We start from the raw sequence: 20928 nt of genomic DNA, 5'->3' as shown, positions 1-20928 counted from the left end.
GGCAGTTCAGAGAAGAGAGGCCCGTGTTTCTCAGGAGAGCAGTCCACTCACAACGAGATCACCAAGGCAGTTCAGAGAAGAGAGGCCCGTGTTTCTCAGGAGAGCAGTCCACTCACAACGAGATCACCAAGGCAGTTCAGAGAAGAGAGGCCCGTGTTTCTCAGGAGAGCAGTCCACTCACAACGAGATCACCAAGGCAGTTCAGAGAAGAGAGGCCCGTGTTTCTCAGGAGAGCAGTCCACTCACAACGGAAATCACCAAGGCGGTTCAGAGAAGAGAGGCCCGTGTTTCTCAGGAGAGCAGTCCACTCACAATGGAAATCACCAAGGCAGTTCAGAGAAGAGAGGCCCGTGTTTCTCAGGAGACCAGTCCACTCACAACGGAAATCACCAAGGCAGTTCAGAGAAGAGAGGCCCGTGTTTCTCAGGAGAGCAGCCCACTCACAACGGAGATCACCAAGGCAGTTCAGAGAAGAGAGGCCCGTGTTTCTCAGGAGAGCAGACCACTCACAACGGAAATCACCAAGGCAGTTCAGAGAAGAGTGGCCCGTGTTTCTCAGGAGAGCAGTCCACTCACAACGGAAATCACCAAGGCAGTTCAGAGAAGAGAGGCCCGTGTTTCTCAGGAGAGCAGTCCACTCACAGCGGAAATCACCAAGGCGGTTCACAGAAGAGAGGCCCGTGTTTCTCAGGAGAGCAGTCCACTCACAACGGAAATCACCAAGGCAGTTCAGAGAAGAGAGGCCCGTGTTTCTCAGGAGAGCAGTCCACTCACAGCGGAAATCACCAAGGTAGTTCAGAGAAGAGAGGCCCTTGTTTCTCAGGGGAGCAGTCCACTCACAACGGAAATCACCAAGGCAGTTCAGAGAAGAGAGGCCCATGTTTCTCAGGAGAGCAGTCCACTCACAACGGAAATCACCAAGGCAGTTCAGAGAAGAGAGGCCCATGATTCTCAGGAGAGCAGTCCACGCACAACGGAAATCACCAAGGCAGTTCAGAGAAGAGAGGCCCGTGTTTCTCAGGAGAGCAGTCCACTCACAACGGAGATCACCAAGGCAGTTCAGAGAAGAGAGGCCCGTGTTTCTCAGGAGAGCAGTCCACTCACAACGGAGATCACCAAGGCAGTTCAGAGACGAGAGGCCCGTGTTTCTCAGGAGAGCAGTCCACTCACAACGAAAATCACCAAGGCAGTTCAGAGAAGAGAGGCCCGTGTTTCTCAGGAGAGCAGACAACTCACAACGGAAATCACCAAGGCAGTTCAGAGAAGAGAGGCCCGTGTTTCTCAGGAGAGCAGTCCACTCACAACGGAAATCACCAAGGCGGTTCAGAGAAGAGAGGCCCGTGTTTCTCAGGAGAGCAGTCCACTCACAACGGAGATCACCAAGGCAGTTCAGAGAAGAGAGGCCCGTGTTTCTCAGGAGAGCAGTCCACTCACAACGAGATCACCAAGGCAGTTCAGAGAAGAGAGGCCCGTGTTTCTCAGGAGAGCAGTCCACTCACAACGAGATCACCAAGGCAGTTCAGAGAAGAGAGGCCCGTGTTTCTCAGGAGAGCAGTCCACTCACAACGAGATCACCAAGGCCGTTCAGAGAAGAGAGGCCCGTGTTTCTCAGGAGAGCAGTCCACTCACAACGGAAATCACCAAGGCGGTTCAGAGAAGAGAGGCCCGTGTTTCTCAGGAGAGCAGTCCACTCACAATGGAAATCACCAAGGCAGTTCAGAGAAGAGAGGCCCGTGTTTCTCAGGAGACCAGTCCACTCACAACGGAAATCACCAAGGCAGTTCAGAGAAGAGAGGCCTGTGTTTCTCAGGAGAGCAGCCCACTCACAACGGAAATCACCAAGGCAGTTCAGTGAAGAGAGGCCCATGTTTCTCAGGAGAGCAGTCCACTCACAACGGAAATCACCAAGGCAGTTCAGAGAAGAGAGGCCCGTGTTTCTCAGGAGAGCAGTCCACTCACAACGGAAATCACCAAGGCTGTTCAGAGAAGAGAGGCCCGTGTTTCTCAGGAGAGCAGACAACTCACAACGGAAATCACCAAGGCAGTTCAGAGAAGAGAGGCCCGTGTTTCTCAGGAGAGCAGTCCACTCACAACGGAAATCACCAAGGCAGTTCAGAGAAGAGAGGCCCGTGTTTCTCAGGAGAGCAGTCCACTCACAACGGAGATCACCAAGGCAGTTCAGAGAAGAGAGGCCCGTGTTTCTCAGGAGAGCAGTCCACTCACAACGGAGATCACCAAGGCAGTTCAGAGAAGAGAGGCCCGTGTTTCTCAGGAGAGCAGTCCACTCACAACGGAGATCACCAAGGCAGTTCAGAGAAGAGAGGCCCGTGTTTCTCAGGAGAGCAGTCCACTCACAACGGAAATCACCAAGGCAGTTCAGAGAAGAGAGACACACATGATATGGTCATTAGAAGTAAACACGTTTATAATGCCTGTATACTATTGAGTAATGGGACTTGAGATTCATATGACAGGAGATAGGGGCAAACCTAACATAAGAAACATGAGAAATAGGAGCAGGAGTAGGCCATCCGGCCCATTGTGCCTGTCCAGTCTTTTCAATAAGATCATGGCTGATCTGTCCGTAAGCTCAGCTCCTTCTACCTGCTATTTCCACAGAACCCTTAATTCCCTTACTGTGTAAAAACCTATCCAGCTATCACTTAAATATATTTCGTAAGCATATTTAGTGAGGAAGCCTCAACTGCTTCCCGGGGCAGAGAATTCCACAGATTCACCATTCTTTGGGAAAAACAGCTTCTTCCCTGAATCTTGAGACAATATCCCCGAGTTCTAGTCTCACCTACCAATGGAAACAACTTGCCTACTTCGATCTTGTCAATCCCTTTCAAAATTTTGCATGTTTCTATAAGATTCCCTCCCATTCTTCGGAATTCCCAAGCGACTCAATCTCTTCTCACAGGTTAACCCCTTCATCCCTGGAATAAACCTAGTGAACCTCCTCTGCATTGTCGTCAATGCCATTATATCCTTCCTCAAGTATGGACACCAGAACTGCACACAGTACTTCAGGTGCTGTACCCTGTACAGTTGCAGCATGACCTCCCTGCTCTTGAATTTAATCTCTCTAGCAAAGAAGACCAACATTCCGTTTGCCTTCTTAATAACCTATACCTGCAAGCCAACTTTTTGCGATTCATGAACAGGAGCTCCCAAGTCCCTTTGCACAACAGTATGCTGCAATATTTCACCACTTAAATATTAATCTGCTTCTGTATTATTCCTTCTAAAGTGGATGATCTCGCAGTTATCAACATTGTATTCCATCTACCGGACATTGGCTCACTCACTTAACCTATCTTTTCGCTCTGCAGACCCTCCACGTCTTCTGTACAATTTGCTTTTCCACTCAGTTTAGTATCATCGGAAATTTTTGCTACGCTACCCTCAGTCCCCTCTTCCCAATCATCAATATAAATGTTACGCAGGTGAGGACCCAGACCCGACCCCTGCGGCACCCCACACACCACAGACTGCCGACCGGCGAAACACCCATTTATACCAACTCTCTGCCGCCTATCGCTTAACCGATCCACTATCCATGCCAATACACTTCCTCCGAGTCCATGCATCCGTATCTTATTCATAAGTTTCTTGTCCGGCACCTTATCGAACACCTTCTGGAAATCCAAGTATCCAGCTGTTTTCCTCTATCCACTGCACTCATTATGTCCACAGACAACTCCAGTTAGATGGTCAAACAGGACTTGCCCATTCTGAATCCATGCTGCTTCTGAATAATGGAACCACTCCTTTGCAAATGCCTCGTTATTTCTTCCATAATGACGGCTTTAAGAATTCTCCTGACATCAAATGTTAAGCTGACGGGCCTATAGACAATAGCCAATAGATGCAGGAGTAGGCCATTCGGCCCTTAGAGCCAACATCGCAATTCAATGTGATCATGGCTGATCATCCACAATCAGCACCCTGTTCCTGCCTTCTCCCCATATCCCTTGACTCCGCTATTGTTAAGAGCTCTATCTAACTCTTTCTTGAAAGCATCCAGATAATTGGCGTCTGCTGCCTTCTGAGGCAGAGCAGTCCATATATCTACAACTCTCTGGGTGAAAAAGTTTTTCCTCAACTCAGTTCTAAATGGCCCTACCCCTTATTCTTAAACTGTGGCCTCTGGTTCTGGGCTCCCCCAACATCGGGAACATGTTTCTTGCCTCTGGCTTGTCCAATCCCTTAATAATCTTATATGTTTCAATCAGATCTCCTCTCCTCCTTCTAAATTCCAGTGTATACAAGCCCAGTCGCTCCATTTTTCAACATATGACAGTCCCGCCACCCCGGGAATCAACCTCGTGAACCTGTGCTGCACTCACCCAATAGCAAGAATGTCCTTCCTCAAATTTGGAGACCAAAACTGAAGACAATACTCCAGGTGGGGTCTCACCAGGGTCCTGTACAACTGCAGAAGGACATCCTTGCTCCTATAACTCAGCTCCCCTTGTTATGAAGGCCAACATGCCATTAGCTTTCCTCACTGCCTACTGTGCCTGCATGCTTACTTTCAGTGACTGATGAGCAAGGACACCTAGATCTCGTTGCGCTTCCCCTTCTTCTAACTTGACACCATTCAGATAGTAATCTGCCTTCCTGTTCTTGCCACCAAAGTGGATAACCTCACATTTATTCGCATTAAACTGCATCTGCCATGCATCTGCCCACTCACCCAACCTATCCAAGTCTCAAGTTCAAGCAGCATTCTCCCTAACATTTTCTTCATAATTCACACGACCACCCAGCTGTGTGTCATCTGCAAATTTGCTAATGTTACTTTTAATCCCTTCATCTAAATCATTAATGTATATTGTAAATAGCTGCGGTCCCAGCACCGAGCCTTGCGGTACCCCACTGGTCACTGCCTGCTATTCTGAAAAGGACCCGTTAATACCTATTCTTTGTTTCCTGTCTGCCAACCAATTTTCTATGCATATCAGTACCCAACCCCCGATACCATGTGCTCTAATTTTGCCCGCTGATCTCCTATGTGGGACCTGATCAAAGACTTTCTGAAAGTCCAGGTACACGACATCCACTGGCTCTCCCTTGTCTACTTTTATTGTTACATCCTCAAAAAATCCAGAAAATTAGTCAAGCATGATTTTCCTTTCGTAAAGCCACGCTGACTCGGACAGATCCTGTTACAGCCCGTCTTTTGCCAATATCCTTTCTTTAAAAATGGCGTGTGTTATGTACACCTAGGGTTTATATTTTCTGTAGATAATCGCTTTAAAATGTCGGGAGAATGAGACTGACTTCTGGACACTGTTTAAGCTGTTACAAATAGAGAGAGGGAGGGAGGGAGGGAGGGAGGGAGGGAGGGGGAGAGAGAGAGAGAGAGAGAGAGAGAGAGAGAGAGAGAGAGAGAGAGAGAGAGAGAGAGAGAGAGAGAGACGGAGGATACTGCTCGAAAGATTGATGTTATGGTTTCTCTGAAAGTTGATTACCTTTCCACAAGGACAGTTGCCTGCTGGTAAAACTTTTAGAGAGAGGAGAACGGAGCAGGTTGATGGACAGCTGGTGATAAATACCAGGTCCGCTGAAACACAGACAGACACACGGTTTCGGACACTGAACGAGCTTTGATGCTCCCACAGGAAGGTGGGGTTTTTGGAGGAACGATTCGGGGAAATCAATCAGTGGCTCTAGCCAGTGAAAAGGTGAGATCGGTGGGGAATTATCTGTGTGTCCACCCTAGCCTGGGTGATAATTCCACACTGAATAACGGTCGTACGTGTTATGGTCACAGTCGGTGAGTTCAACAGGATTTCGGAGGACAACGGGAAGATCGACGGGATCAGCTCTCCTCTCACCTTTCTCAATCTCCAACGTTACTCAACTAACTACCTCGAACTGAACTGAACTCTCTTCATCATCGTAAGACTGCATCCATTCACCCCTAGGTTTGAAAGAGCCTAGTTTTGTTCCTATTTCCACACTTATGTACATATATATCATTGCTAACCTGTGTAATATATTTGTATTTATAGTACTGCATTGCGTAGCCACTAAAAAACACTATTAGTTTATAGCAATACCAGACTCCAATGTGTTTTCCATTTCTGCTGGTTCTTTAACCCGTCACGGGTTACGTAAAATAATTGGGGGATTGTCCGGGATATTAACAATTATGCAATATCTTATTTGAATTGATTGGGGGGAAATCCCTTATTTGATTTGTTTGTGTGGACAAACAGAAGAAATGGAAGTTGATATTTTTTTTTGATGCTCCAAACTCTGAGGCTTTAGAGGACGCCAGAACGTTTGAGCTTTTGACTGTTGCAAAACGGTTGAAACATACAAAGGTGAAATCGGCAACGAGGTCGTCACAGATGCAGAGGGTCATAGCCGAGTTTTATGTATCTGAGGGGTTGTTTAAAGTAGAGGAGTTTGAGTTGTTTCCTGGAAATAAACCTAGCGGGTTTGAGACCCAGAATCAGATGGAAAGATTAAGGATCGAGGCTGAGGAGAGGTGAAGAGTGCAACAGCACGAGTTTGAGCTCCGAGTAAAACAGCTTGAGGCTGAGGAAGCTGAAAGACAGAGACAGTTCGAGAGGAAGATGTGGCAGCTGGGAGGTCCAGTGCTGGACCCTTGTGATTTTTATAGCTTGAAAGAGCTGGTTGTAATTGAAGAATTTCAGAAGTGTGTTCTCGATGATGTAAGGGCATACCTAGATTAAAAGGATGCGGGAGTATGCTGGGTTACCAGACGAGGTTGTTTTAACCCACAAGGTTGAGTTTGCTCCAGATAGGAGTTTCCCAGAGATTAGCTGGGAGTATCAGGGGAACCCGGAATCTGCAACTGGGAATGGTGTTGAAAGCCTTGGAGAGGCAGCTGTCCCGTTTGCCTGTGTTCAGGTTGTTGAAATACCCGAGGATTCACAGGGTTCTGAACCTTGTGTTGAGACTCAGTTAAGATCTGAGTTGTCTGACTTGGCTAAAAAGGAATGCAGTCCTTTTGTGTCAGATGCACTTGGTTCAGTGAATAATGGGTTAACCCTGGTATCAGTGGAAATTGAGGATTCTCAATCACTCGTGTTAGTTTGTGATGGGATGAAAACTGGTGAGGTGAATTTTATTGAAGATATTGGGAAAAGTGTTGTTCCTGGATTTTTGAATGAAGTCTGGATTGGTTTCAAGACCTTTGACTTTGCTGAGAGATACAGCTCTGTCAGGTGCTGAGACAGTACATGCTAATTTGTTAAACTATATTTTGAAATTTAAGGATAAGCAACTTGGTGATATTGTTCAAGTTTGTGATTTTGAGAGACCATCGGTAGGTGTTATTATGGAAACATTTGGAATTAAACATCTTGGAGATAAAACTAATGACTTGTTTGGAACAAAGGACTTGTTTGCAAATTTAATAAATCGGCTTAGTTTGGAAAACATTGGTGATAAGCTAACACATGTGCAGGCAGTCTTGACAGCCCTGTTCGATCTGATCACGTGATGGTTAGGTGTTCTGTTTCGAAAAGGGACAATGGTTGGCCAAACGCCACTTGGAATAAAGGATCTGGTTTTGCAGGAATTTGACTTTTTTTGTAGCAAAGCATGTGAAAGATAAAGACAATATCAGGGTAGCTAGACTGTTTGAATGTTAAGTTTAAAAGTGAAATAGAGATTAGTATTTGCATACGCTTCTGTAATGTATTACGATAACCACATATGTATTACTTTATATACTAATATGTAGTTAAAAAAATTTCCTTTGTAAAAAATTTTCTGAAAAGGAAGGAGTGTATGTATCCCTAGGGTTAATATTTTCTGTGGACCATCACTTTAAAATGTCGGGAGAATGAGACTGAGTTTTGGACACTGTATGAGCTGTTAAAAAGAGTGAAAGGGAGGAGAGGGAGTGGGGGGGGAGAGAGGGAGAGGGAGAGGGAGAGGGAGAGGGAGAGGGAGAGGGAGAGGGAGAGGGAGAGGGAGAGGGAGAGGGAGAGGGAGAGGGAGAGGGAGAGGGAGAGGGAGAGGGAGAGGGAGAGGGAGAGGGAGAGGGAGAGAGAGAGAGATCCAAAGATTGACATTATGATTTCTCTTCAAGTTGTTTACCTTTCCACAAGAAAACTTGCCTGCTGGTAAACCTCTTACAGAGAGAGGAGGACGGAGCAGGTTGATGGACAGCTGGTGTCCAACATGTGGGGATAAATACCAGGTCCGTTGAGACACAGACAGACATACGGTTTGGGACACTGAACGAGCTTTGATGCACCCACAGGAAGGTGTGTTTTTGGAGGATCGATTCGGGAAAGTCGATCAGTGGCTCTAGTCAGTGAAAAGGTGCGATCGGTGGGAATTATCTGTGTGTCCCACCCTCCCGTTTGATAATTCCACCACTGAAGAACGGTCGTACGTGTTACGGTCACAGTCGGTGTCTTCAACAGGATTCCGGAGGACAACAGGGATTTCAGAAGACAATGGGAAGATCAACGGCATCAACTCTCCTCTCACCTCTCTCAATCTCCGAAGTTACTCAACTAGCTACCTCAAACTGAACTGAACTCTTTTCATCATCGTAAGACTGTATCCATTCACCTCTAGGTTTGAAAGAGCCTAGTTTTGCTCCTAATTCCACACTTATTTCCTCAGGACCCTGGTGCAACCACAAAACCTATATCACACACAACAGACAAACCAATATATTGTGCTCGAAACTGGTTAATTAAATACTAAATGCGTGTAGTAAAGCACAGCACTGGGAAACAGTAAACATTTAGTAAACAGCTCTCTGTCCAAGTGACGAGACCTCATTGATGGCGAGATATTCATTATTCTCGCAACCCGAGGGAACAAGTTATTACCCGGGCATTCCTAGTGCTGATATGCATGCACCCTCATCCTGACCACCGCGTGTCAAAGAGATCATGGGATGGGTGGTAGGGATTCTCAACAATGCTTTGGACCCTTCGTCTGCAACGTTCCTGGAAAATGCCACAAACAGGGCCGAGTGAGACCCCGATCACCCTGTCGGCGGGTTTTACTCTCCCTTGTATTGTCTTGTGGTTCGATACCTTGCAGCTTCCGTACCCTACAAAGATGGCGCCGGACATGACACTCTCCATGGTGCTCCAGTATACGCTGCTGTGGCTTCCTGACTAGTGTGGAGGTGTTGTGGGTCCAGGTTAGATCGTTTGTTATGTGCACACCGAAGAACTTGGTCTTTATTGGTATCTACTTATAATATAGTAATTTAAGCAAGATGTGTGTAAATATAACTCCCAAACTATTGAGATCGGCGGGGGGTGGGGAACAGAATCAAGGCTTAGAGTCCTGAGATGGTAAAGTATGAAAGCTTAGTTCATTCACGGAATAAGGGATGGGAGAGAGATATTTTTAATGCAGGGTAAATGTAGGGAGAAGGCAATTACGCCGAATTCCACAGGTTCCACGTGGTAAAACGAGATAACAGTCGCCGTAGATTTTATCCGGCATCGTTCCAAATCCATAAGAATGATCACCGAAAGTGACCTGTCACAGGGATATCATCTTCAAGTGAATTGCACACCACATACCCAGGCAAGGGTTAACACGTAAGTGGTCTCCACAGGATACCCCAAACAAATTCCACTCCTGTGGATTATTCCTGTTGACAGGCACACATTCGGTGTGCACTGGATCGATAATCAAACCACCCTTGTGGGCGCAGGAGAGTTCCAAACAGTGACCCTTGGCCATTAGTTTCCTTGTCTAAATCCTTTTGTTCTCTTTCTTTGTCTCCTTCTGACTGTGTCTGTGTCCTCGCTTAAAACTAAACAAATTGTGAGTAATGTAAACAAGCTGCAAGTCAGGCAGTCCCGCCTCCTTGAGCTCTCTCTCTGTAAAAATCAAAAATGAGCTGAGAAAGTCAGCGGCTGACATCATTGTTAGTCCCCACCTCACTCTGGCACTCTCTTAAAGTGACAGTCCACAACAAACAAAACCGAGGGACTCATAACACTTTCCCAAAAAAACTTTGATCTAAAAGTGCAAAATTTTAACTGCAAACTACAGTATGTAAAATAATGCATGTATGGTTATCATGTAACACATTGCAGAATCGTATACAAATACCAGATTCTGCTTCACTATTAAAACTTTAAGCTCAGCATCTGGAAAAACAATCAGCAATGATATTGTCCGTGCTTTTTATATGCGTTATCACAATATCATATCCTTGCAAAATCAGACTCCAGTTTAACAATCATCTGGTTTTGTCATTTACCTTACTCAGAAACACTAACAGATTATGATCAGTATAAACTACAAGTGGTATCTGCGCAGGGCAAAGACAGACATCGAAATGCTGCAAAGCCAGGATGAGTGACAACAACTCTTTCTCTATGGTGGAATAATTTATTTGATGCTCATCGTATTTTCTCGAAAAGTAAGCTACAGGATGTTCAACATCATCATCATCTTTCTGTAATAACACTGTCCCGGCAGCTTCCTCACTGGCATCCACAGCTATAGAAAATGGCTTTGTAAACTCAGGTGCCCTGAGCACAGATTGATGACATAAAAATGGCTTTCAATCGATCAAATGCCTACTGACAAGGCTCGGTCCGAACAAACTTTTCAACCTTCTTCAGGAGATTAGTCAGAGGAAAGGCGATATCAGCAAAGTTCTTGCAGAACGTACGATAATATCCAACCATTCCCAAAAACCTTCTAAGAGCCTTCTTACCAGTCAGAATAGGAACTTGAGAAATTGTCTGGACTTTTACCCGAACAGGAGCCCACTTGCCTTGACCTACAACAACACCAAGATAGGTCACAGTGTCATGGACATATTCACTCTTAGCTAAGTTAACTGTAAGGCTGGCCTGGGAAAGCCTGTCAAACAGCTTCTCTACTGCAGAGATATGCTCTTCCCAAGTGTCACTCCCTGTGACGAAGCCATCAATATAGGTATCTGTGTGTTCTAACCCTCGAATTACAGAATCAAACATTCCCTGGAATGTTCCTGGAGCATTTTTCCTTCCAAAAGGCAAAACATTGTATTCATTCAACCCAGATGGTGTCACAAACACAGAAATGTCTCTACCTCTGTCCGTCAATGGACACACCAATACCCTGTCAACAGATCAATCTTTGTAAGAAATTTAGCTTTTCCAACCTTATAGATGCGATCATCCACCATAGGGATAGGATAGGCATCTGTTTTTGTTACTGCATTTACCGTCCTATAAACAGTGCAAAATCTAACACTACATCAGGTTTGGGCACAATAACGCAGTGTGAGCTCCAATCTGATGCTGAAGGATTAATAATACCATTTTCCAGCATATAGTCAATTCCTTGCTCAGCCAATTTACACTTTTCTATGTTCAAGCGATATGGGTGTTGTTTAATCGGTTTGGCTTGACCAATATCTACATCATGTACTGCGACCGTGCTTTGCTTGGGAACATCGGGAAATAAATCTTTAAACTTCAGAATTAATTCCTTCAGCTGTTGTTGTTGTTTTGGCTGCAGATGAGCCAACTTGTTATCAATGTTTTCTGGAACAACCGAGTTCATTAGTCTTACTGGGGCCATGTTTGGCTTGTGAAAAGTCTCAGACGAGTCAATGGTTTCATTCTCAGGGTTGCCAAATTCATATATTTTGACAACAACACTCACAGTTTGTGCCTGCTTGTCAAAAAAGGTTTTTTCATATTTATGTGCACCACCTGTGTTAGTTTACGTCAGTCGGGTGTTTTAATAACATAATTCACATCATTAATTTGGGAGACTATTTCATACGGTCTATTAAATTTCACCTGAAGTGGATTCGTCAAAATAAGGCAAGCACCTTATCTCCCACCCGGTATTTTCTTTCGTGAGCCCTGTTATCAAACCAACACTTCATTTTGTTTTGAGAAATCTTTTTGTCTCGCTAGACTACAGGTTTGGTGTAGTTTATTTTTGAACCTCAAAACATAGTCTAACGAGTTAACATCAATCCACTGTTCCTTTTAACAAGGTCTAAGGTCACTCTGCGACCAAATACGAGTTAAAATGGAGTAAAGCCCATTGATTCCTGTACTGACTCTCTTTCTGCGGACGAACGCAAATGTATTCCTTCATCCCAGTCTGTTCCATTTTCAACAGAATATGTCTTAATCATTGTTTTGAGGGTAGAATGAAATCTTTCTAAAGCCCCTAGTGATTCTGTATGTTACACAGATGATGCAATTTGTTTTGCTCCCAGTTCAGAAATTACCTGCTGGAATAACCCAGATGTAAAATTACATCCTTGATCAGACTGGATTTCTTTAGGCAAATCAAATAAAGTGAAAATCTTGGTAAGAGCCTTCGCCACAGTTTAAGCTTTAATATTTCGGAGAGGTATTGCCTCTGGGAATCAGGATGCAGTACACATAATAGTTAGCAGATACTGATGGCTAGCTTTAGTCCTTGGCAATGGGCCAACACAATCCACTATAACTTTGGAAAAGGGTTCAGCGAATGTAGGTACAGGCCACTGGGGTGAGCTCATTAGGTTTACCCACAACTTGATGAGTGCCTTTTGGAAACTCTTATTCAGGGTAAACATAACTTTATGAGTTAAAGCAAACTGATCTGACCATGTGGTTAAGGTGTTGAACTAGCGATCTGGAAGTCATGATTTTGAGCCTCAGCCGAGGCAGCTTGTGTGTCCTTGAGCAAAGCACTGAACCACACACTGCTCCTGCACAATTATAGCCCAGTGGCAATGATTTGGGGGGGGGGGGGGGAGGGGGGGCGGGGCACCATAAATAAATAAATAATAAGCTGCTTCAGCAACTGTCAAAGCAGAATAGGCTTGCTAAGCCTTCCCCTTAATTACACTTTGTAAGAGAATTTTCTTTCTGCTTTTTTGCCTCTCCAGCCTGAAACTGCCTCTGCCTTTCCCGAGCCTCCATCTTTAATTTTTCTCACTTGTACTGGAGCTCAAGCTCATGAGGTTTACTTTCAGGAAACACCTCCAACTCCTCCACTTTAAACACACCCTCAGATACATATTGTTCAGCTATTACCCTCTGCATCTGTGCCCTCCTCATTGTCAATTTCACCTTAGCAAGTATTAACGTTTTAGCAATACTCAATAACTCAATCCTTCTGGTGTCCTCTAATGCCTGAGAGGTTCACACTTCCAGATATCTATCAACATCCATTGCTGCTGATTTTCCACACACAAATAAATCAAAAGGGATGAAATCGATAATAAATCAATCCTTAAATCTGTTCATATGCCAGATGCAGGCCCCATTTTGTTACAAACTGTAACGCTTTAGAAATGAACCAGCAGCAACAGACTACTCCCAATGGCCACACATTTTATTTCCACGTCCCATTCCCATTCTGATATGTTTAACCATGGCCTCCTCTACTGTCAAAATTAATCCAAACTCAGGTTGGATGAACAACACATTATATACCGGCTGGATAGCCTCCGACCTGATGGGATGACATTTACTTCTCTAACTTCCGTTAATGACCCTCTTCCCCTTCTTACCCCAACACTGACATATTTAATTGTTTGCCTGTATTCCATGTCTCTCTGGTGCTTCCCCCCCCCCCTTTCTTTCTCCTGAGGCCTCCTGTCATATGATCCTTTCCCTTCACCAGCTCTGTATCACTTTCGCCAATCACCTTTCCTGCTCTTAGCTTCATCCCACCACCTCTGGTCTTCTCCTATCATTTCGCATTTCACCCTCCCCCCACTACTTTCAAATCTCTTAATATCTTTCCTTTCGGCTAGTCCTGACGAAGGGTCTCAGCCTGAAACGTCGACATTTCTTCTCCTTATAGATACTGCCTGGCCTGCTGTGTTCCACCAGCACATTGTGTGTGTTGTTTGAATTTCCAGCATCTGCAGATTTCCTCGTGAGTGTTATGTGTATAAATGTGTATAAATATAACATGCAAACTATTGAGCTCCGGGGAAACAAGGCTTGGAGTCTTGAGATGGTAGAGTATGAAAGTTCAGTTCAACCACAGAATAGGTGATGCGAGAGATAATTGTAATCCAGGGTAAATGTTGAGAGAAGGCAATTATGTCGTATTCCACAGGTTCCGTGGTGGTAAAACGAGACAACAGTTGCTGTAGATTTTATCTGTCATCCTTCCAAATCCACATACTAATTATCACCCGAAGTGACTTGCCATAAGGGGTATCATCTTAAAATGAACTGCCACACCACAGCCAGGCAATGGTTAACACATAAGTGGTCTCCGCAGGATACCCCACATCAGATCCACTGCTATGGATCAAATGAGGTGACAACCACACTTACGATGTATGGTGAATCGATAATTAGCCCACCCTTGTGGGCAAAGGAAAGTTCCAAACAGTCACCCTTGGGCACTAGTTCCCTGGTTTCGATTCCTCCATTTTTCCTCCTTCGTCTCCATCTGACTCTGAGTGTCTGTGTCCTCGGTTAAAACTAAACAAGCAGCACGCAATGTAAACAAGCATAACAATGGCCACTCGCCACTGTGAGCTGACAAGTGTGCCAGTAGGTGGAATGACTGAGTGAATCCTTTCCCACATTCTCAGCAGGTGAATGGCCTCTCTCTAGTGTGAACTTGCTGATGTCTCTGTAGGGTGAATGACCGAGCGAATCCCTTCCCACAGATTGAGCAGGTGAATGGCTTCTCCTCAGTGTGAACTCACTGGTGTTTCTGTAGGTGGGATGACTGAGTGAATCCCTTCCCACATTCTGAGCAGGTGAATGGCTTCTCCCCAGTGTGAACTCGCTGGTGACTCTGTAGTTGGGATGACCGAGTGAATCTCTTCCCACAGTCCGAGCAGCTGAACGGCTTCTCCCCAGTGTGAACTCGCTGATGTCTCTGTAGAGTGAATGACCGAGTGAATCCCTTCCCACAGATTGAGCAGGTGAATGGCTTCTCCCCAGTGTGAACTCGCTGGTGTTTCTGTAGGTGGGATGACTGAGTGAATCCCTTCCCGCATTCTGAGCAGGTGAACGGCTTCTCCCCAGTGTGAACTCGCTGGTGACTCTGTAGTTGGGATGACCGAGAGAATCTCTTCCCACAGTCCGAGCAGCTGTACGGCTTCTCCCCAGTGTGAACTCGCTGGTGTAGCAGTAGGGTAGATGACCGAGTAAATCTCTTCCCACAGTCCGAGCAGGTGAACGGCTTCTCCCCAGTGTGAACAAGCTGGTGCCTCTGTAGGTGGGATGACCGAGTGAATCTCTTCCCACAGTCCGAGCAGGCGAACGGCTTCTCCCCAGTGTGAACTCGCTGGTGTTTCTGTAAGTTGGATGACTCAGTGAATCCCTTCCCACATTCTGAGCAGATGAATGGCTTCTCCCCAGTGTGAATTTGCTGGTGTCTCTGTAGGTGGGATGACTGAGTGAATCCCTTCCCACAGACTGAACAGGTGAACGGCTTCTCGCCAGTGTGAACTCGCTGATGTACCAGTAGGGTAGATGACAGAGTAAATCCTTTCCCACAGACTGAGCAGGTGAATGGCTTCTCCCCACTGTGAACTCGCTGATGTAGCAGTAGGGTAGATGACAGAGTGAATCCCTTACCACATTCTGAGCAGGTGAACGGCCTCTCCCCAGTGTGAACTCGCTGATGTACCAGTAGGGTAGATGACAGAGTGAATCCTTTCCCACAGACTGAGCAGGTGAACGGCCTCTCCCCAGTGTGAACTCGCTGATGTCTCTGTAGGTGGGATGACTGAGTGAATCTCTTCCCACAGACTGAGCAGGTGAATGGCTTCTCCCCAGTGTGAACTCGCTGGTGAGCCATTAGGGTGGATGACCGAGTGAATCTCTTCCCACAGTCCGAGCAGGTGAACGGCTTCTCCCCAGTGTGAACTTGCTGATGACTCTGTAGTTGGGATGACTGAGTGAATCCCTCCCCACAGACTGAGCAGGTGAACGGCTTCTCCCCAGTGTGAACTCGCTGATGTACCAGTAGGGTAGATGACTGAGTGAATCCTTTCCCACAGACTGAGCAGGTGAATGGCTTCTCCCCAGTGTGAACTGGCTGATGACTCTGTAGTTGGGATGACTGAGTGAATCCCTTCCCACAGACTGAGCAGGTGAACGGCCTCTCCCCAGTATGAACTCGCTGATGTCTCCGTAGGTTGGATGACTGAGTGAATCCCTTCCCACAGACTGAACAGGTGAATGGTTTCTCCCCAGTGTGAACTCGCTGGTGAGCCATTAGGTCAGATGACTGAGTGAATCCTTTCCCAGAAATTCAGCAGATGACCAGCCTCTGCCCAGTGTGGTGTGAACTGACTGCTGTGTCCACAGGTGGAAAGACTGTCTGAACCCCTTCTCACACACAGAACAGGTGAATGGCCTTGCCCAGTGTGAACATGCTGATGTACCTTCAATTGTGATAACTGAGTGAATCTATTCCCACTGTCTGAGCAGGAAGGGTGGTCAATTGGATCCCTGGCTCCACTTCTTAAATATCCAAAGAGAGACAACAAATCTGGCGTGCCATGTTTGAGCTTCCTGGAGACGAATTCGTTCTCAGTTTTAACCTGTAAAAAGATTTACAAAATCCATCAATGGGTGTAGGACATTTCAGATGAGATTACTTGAGCTGCCAAGGTTTGATCTGGTATCACACTGTTACAGTGAGGTTAAACCCAAGTTGGACAGAGAAATCATCTCCTGACTGGGCAGAGTGCTGGTATCTGGAATGACCATCAATTCCCTGACGCTCTTCCTGTTTCTATAAGAATGGGGCATTTCTGCCGTCTCCAATCTGTGACCTGGCTCAGTCTGACTCTCTCCATTGGTATTATTCCCTGTTCCTGCTGAGCTTCATGGGTGCCTGGCTCCACAGTAACTGAAACACTCTCACGCAAGTAGTCTTCCTTGACGTGCAGCTGGGATCTTCTTTTATGTATTATTAACTTAAAGTGCCACAGTTTTAACGCCATATAAAAAATTCCTGCTGAAATGACTGGTTGGTTCGCACGACTGTCAAAAGGGGTTAGAGTGAATTTTTGTATTATTCCAGGTTCTTGTCACGATCATAGAAAATTTCAACACAGAAACAGGTCCTTTGGGCCATCTAGTTTGTGCTGAACTATTTAAACTGCTCACTCCCACACCGCTACCATCCAGGTACCTACACGAACCGCTTAAATGTTGAAATCGAGCTCTCATGCACCACTTGTGCTGGCTGCTCATTCCACACCCGGATGACCATCGGTATGAAGAAGATTCCCCTCATGTTTCCCCTAACATTTCACCTTTCACCTTTAACCCATGGCCTCTGGTTGTCGTTCCACCCAATCTTCATGGAAAAAGCCAGCTTGCATTAACACGATCTGTGCCTCTCTATCACAATCAAATCTCCCCTCAATCTTCTACATTCCAAGGAATAAAGTCATGATTTGTTCAATCTTTCCTTCTAACCCAAGTCCTCCAGACCTGGCAAAATCCTTGTGAATTTTCTCTGAACTCTCTGAACCACTTTTACATCTTACCTATAGGTTGGTGACCAAAACTGCACAGAATTCTCAAAATTAGGCCTCACCAATGTCTTCTAGAAGTCAACATAACAGCCATCTATTGTTATCAGTACTTTGGTTCATGAAGGGCAATGGGCTGAAATCATTCCTTCCATCCCTATCTACCTGTGATACCACTTTCAGTGAATTAAGGACTTGTATTCCCAGGTCCCTTTCTTCCACAACACTCCTCCGTGCCCGACCAGTCACTGTGAAAGACCTCCCTTGGTAGGTAAAACCAAAGTGTAACAACTCACACTGGTCTGCATTAAATTCCATTTTCCATTTCTCAAACCATTTTCCCAGCGGGTCCAGGTAGCACTGAAAGCGATGATAGTCTTCCTCACTGTCCACTACACCACCAGTCTTGGTGTCACCCACAAATTTGCTGATCCAGTTAACCACACCATCATCCAGATTACTGATATAGATGACAAACAACAACAGATCCAGCACTGATCCCTGTGGCACACCACCAGTCACAGGCTTCCAGTCAGAGAGGCAACCATCTTCTACCACCCTCTGTCTTCTCCCAAAGACAATGTCTCATCCAATTTACTATCTCATCTTGAATGCTGAGTGACTGAACCTTCTTGACCAACCTCCCATATGAGACTTTGTCAAGTACCTTGCTAAAGTCCATGTAGACAACATCCACTGCCTTGTCTTCATCCACTTCCCTGATAACTTCCTGGAGAGACTCTATAAGATTGGCGAGAGCCATGCTGTCTATCCTTTATCAGTCCACACCTATCCAAATACTTACAGTATATACTTGGTTCCTGCACACAGATTCCAATAACTTTCCCAGTACTAATGTCAAGCTCACCAATGTATAATTTCCTAGTTTATTTTTACAGCCTTTCTAGAACAGTGGAACAACATTGTCTGTCCTCCAATCCTCCAGTACCTCACCTGTCACTAAGGATGATTTAAATATCGGTGCTAAGGCCCCAATAATTTCTGCACTTGTCTTCTGTAGGGTCCCGGTGAACAACTTGTCAGGCCCTGGGGATTGATCCACACTAATTTGCCTCAAACCCCTCCACCTCTGTAATCTGTACAGCATCCATGAAGTTGATGCGGCTTTGCCTCAATTCTGTAGACTCTGTGTTCATCTCTTGAGCAAATACGGATGCTAGTTTATGCTATCCTTTCATATGGATTACCATTCTGATCTTCCAGAGAATTATTTTTTTCCCTTGCAATCTTTTTGCTCGTAACATATCTGCAGAATCCCTGAGGATTCTCCTTCACCTTGGCTGCTGGGGCAACCTCATGCCTTTATTTCTTTCATGAGTGTTCACTTGAATTTCCTGTATTTCATAAGTACCCCATTTGTTCCTATCTGCCTGTACCTTGTATGCACCTCCTTTTTATTGATCTGTGAGAGGAAAGCCAAAGGGGTTATAGATCTGCATGGTGAGAGGTGGGGGTAAGGACGATTAAACTAAAGTTGCAGGGGGAATGGGACCCTGAATAACAGAACAGATAGTGAAGAGGTTGTGGAGACAGATGTTGTTCAGGCCTCAGGCAAAGTCAGGAATGAAAAAGTTGAGCATGGTGCAGTGAATATGCTGAGCCCTGTATATTTCAATACAAGGAGCAGCGTAGGAAAGGTGGATGTGTTCAGGGATGGATCAACACCTGGAATCAACACTAGGATCTGGCAACTGTGGATTGGGACAGGCTGCCTTTTGGCAAAGGTGTGTTTTGTAAATGGGAGGCCTTCAAAGCGAAATTTTGAAAGTACAAAGTGGGTATGTCAGAATAAAAGGTAAAGATAGAAACTGTAGGGAAACTTGGATTGCAAGAGATATTTAGACCCTGGTAAAGCACAAAATGGAATTGCATAACAGGGATAGGCAGTCAGTTTCTTATGGAGTGTAAGAAATGCAAGAGAACACGTAAGAAATCAATCAGGATGGATAAAAATGGCATGAGGTTGTTGTCACAGAAAAGGTGAAGGATAATCCTCAGGGATTCTAGTGATAGATTAAGAGCAAAAGGATTGCAAGGCACAAAGTTGGTCCTCTGGAAGACCGGAATGGCAATCCACGTGTGGAACAAAGCAGATGGGGGAGACATTAAATATTTTTCAAACTCTATTTACTCAGGAGATGGACAAAGGGTCTATGGGAGTGTGGAAACGTGGCATTAACCACTTCAACCCTGGGGGAAAAAAACACTCCTCTGGCCACTCACACGCTCAATACCCCTCATCATTTTATACACCAAAAAATGTCTCTAAATATAAACAAGGAAATTATACATTGCACAATCTACTTTCCATGATTCAGTACATTTACACAGACAGGTGTGTAAAAAGGGCCCAACGAATATCAGGGTCAAACAGGCCCAATTCACCACAACCACAAACTGTTCCTGCTGCTACCATCCAGGAAACGGTATCACAGCAAAAGGAGCAGCAGGCCCCGGGACATCATCTTCCAACAGGTTTGATGTTGTGTTTGATGTCATTACGTACCCAGAGAGAATGGGACAAAACATGTTCTCACCGATAGAAAAGTCCAGCGCAAGAGGAGGTAGAGGACGCAACACACACAAAATACTGGAGGAGCTCAGCAGGCCAGGCAGCATCTATGGAAAAGAGTCCTAATGCCGATTTTCTCAACTGCTGATGTAAAAGATTTTGTTGTCTTTCTCCCAGTTCCTAATCCTTGCATTTAGATAGCTGGAGCTCAGCTCTGCCTGAGAGATCCATCGGTTCCCATTCCCTCAGTGGCCGGAAGCTCCCCGGGGCCCGTGTACGGATCGAGGGGCTGAGAGAGAGGGAAGAGAGCAGGACTGTCCCGGGATTGCGGATCACGGTGTCGGAAATTCAGAGGAATTATCCCGAAGTCGGTGTTTAAGATAAAAACACGGAGAATCACTCTTACCTTCGACCGACATTTTCAAAGGCTTCTGTGTACTGTGCGCATGCGTGAAAGTCAGGGCGGCCTCAGCCTGACGCCTGCGCATTTCATCGGCACTCAAGCGCCGGCGAAATTCTTAACTCATGGCCCTATGGGTAATCACGGTGCCATTAAACATTTCTGCAAGCACCGGTTCAATGTCCATATCTCTTTTTGTTTTATCTTGGGTATAGGAAAAATCTGCAGCTGTTTTAACGCAGAAAGCGGCTCCCATAAGTAATATACTCAATATCAACGTGTCTCTAATGCCAAAGTAAAATGCAGATATAAAAACACAGGAGATTCTGCAGTTGCTGGACACACACAAAACGCTGGAGGAACTCTGCGATTCAGAGAGCAACTAAGCAGCGGAGTACACAGGCTAGGCATGCGGAAGGGGCTCTGCCTAAACGTTTTCTATTTATTCCTCTCCAAAATTTCTGCTTGATCTGTTGATTTCCACCTGTATTTTGCAGAAATTAACCACCTTTTTTTTCGATCAACCAGTTTCCAAATGCTTCCAAT

The 20928-nt window shown here is 45.5% G+C and overlaps 1 protein-coding gene across 1 annotated transcript; it reads right to left on the bottom strand.

Moving 5' to 3' along the window:
- Positions 1 to 12742: 12742 nt before the first annotated feature.
- Positions 12743 to 20435, bottom strand: LOC132388020 (zinc finger protein 420-like). Its single transcript, XM_059960356.1, has 2 exons — positions 20389 to 20435; positions 12743 to 16507 (listed from the first exon to the last, which is right to left on the bottom strand). The coding sequence occupies exon 2, from the start codon at positions 16177 to 16179 to the stop codon at positions 14653 to 14655; it is 1527 nt and encodes a 508-aa protein (XP_059816339.1). The 5' UTR covers positions 16180 to 16507; positions 20389 to 20435; the 3' UTR covers positions 12743 to 14652.
- Between the last annotated feature and the right edge of the window lie 493 nt (positions 20436 to 20928).

This window comes from Hypanus sabinus, unplaced genomic scaffold, assembly GCF_030144855.1.
Source record: "Hypanus sabinus isolate sHypSab1 unplaced genomic scaffold, sHypSab1.hap1 scaffold_251, whole genome shotgun sequence".
Classification (NCBI taxonomy): Eukaryota; Metazoa; Chordata; class Chondrichthyes; order Myliobatiformes; family Dasyatidae; genus Hypanus; species Hypanus sabinus.
Note: the sequence above shows the minus strand (reverse complement) of the source record. Positions and strands in the feature narration are given on the sequence as shown.

Coding starts and splice junctions, on each gene's coding strand:
- LOC132388020 (XM_059960356.1), bottom strand. CDS start 16,179: ATGGCTCACCAGCGAGTTCACACTGGGGAGAAACCATTCACCTGTTCA.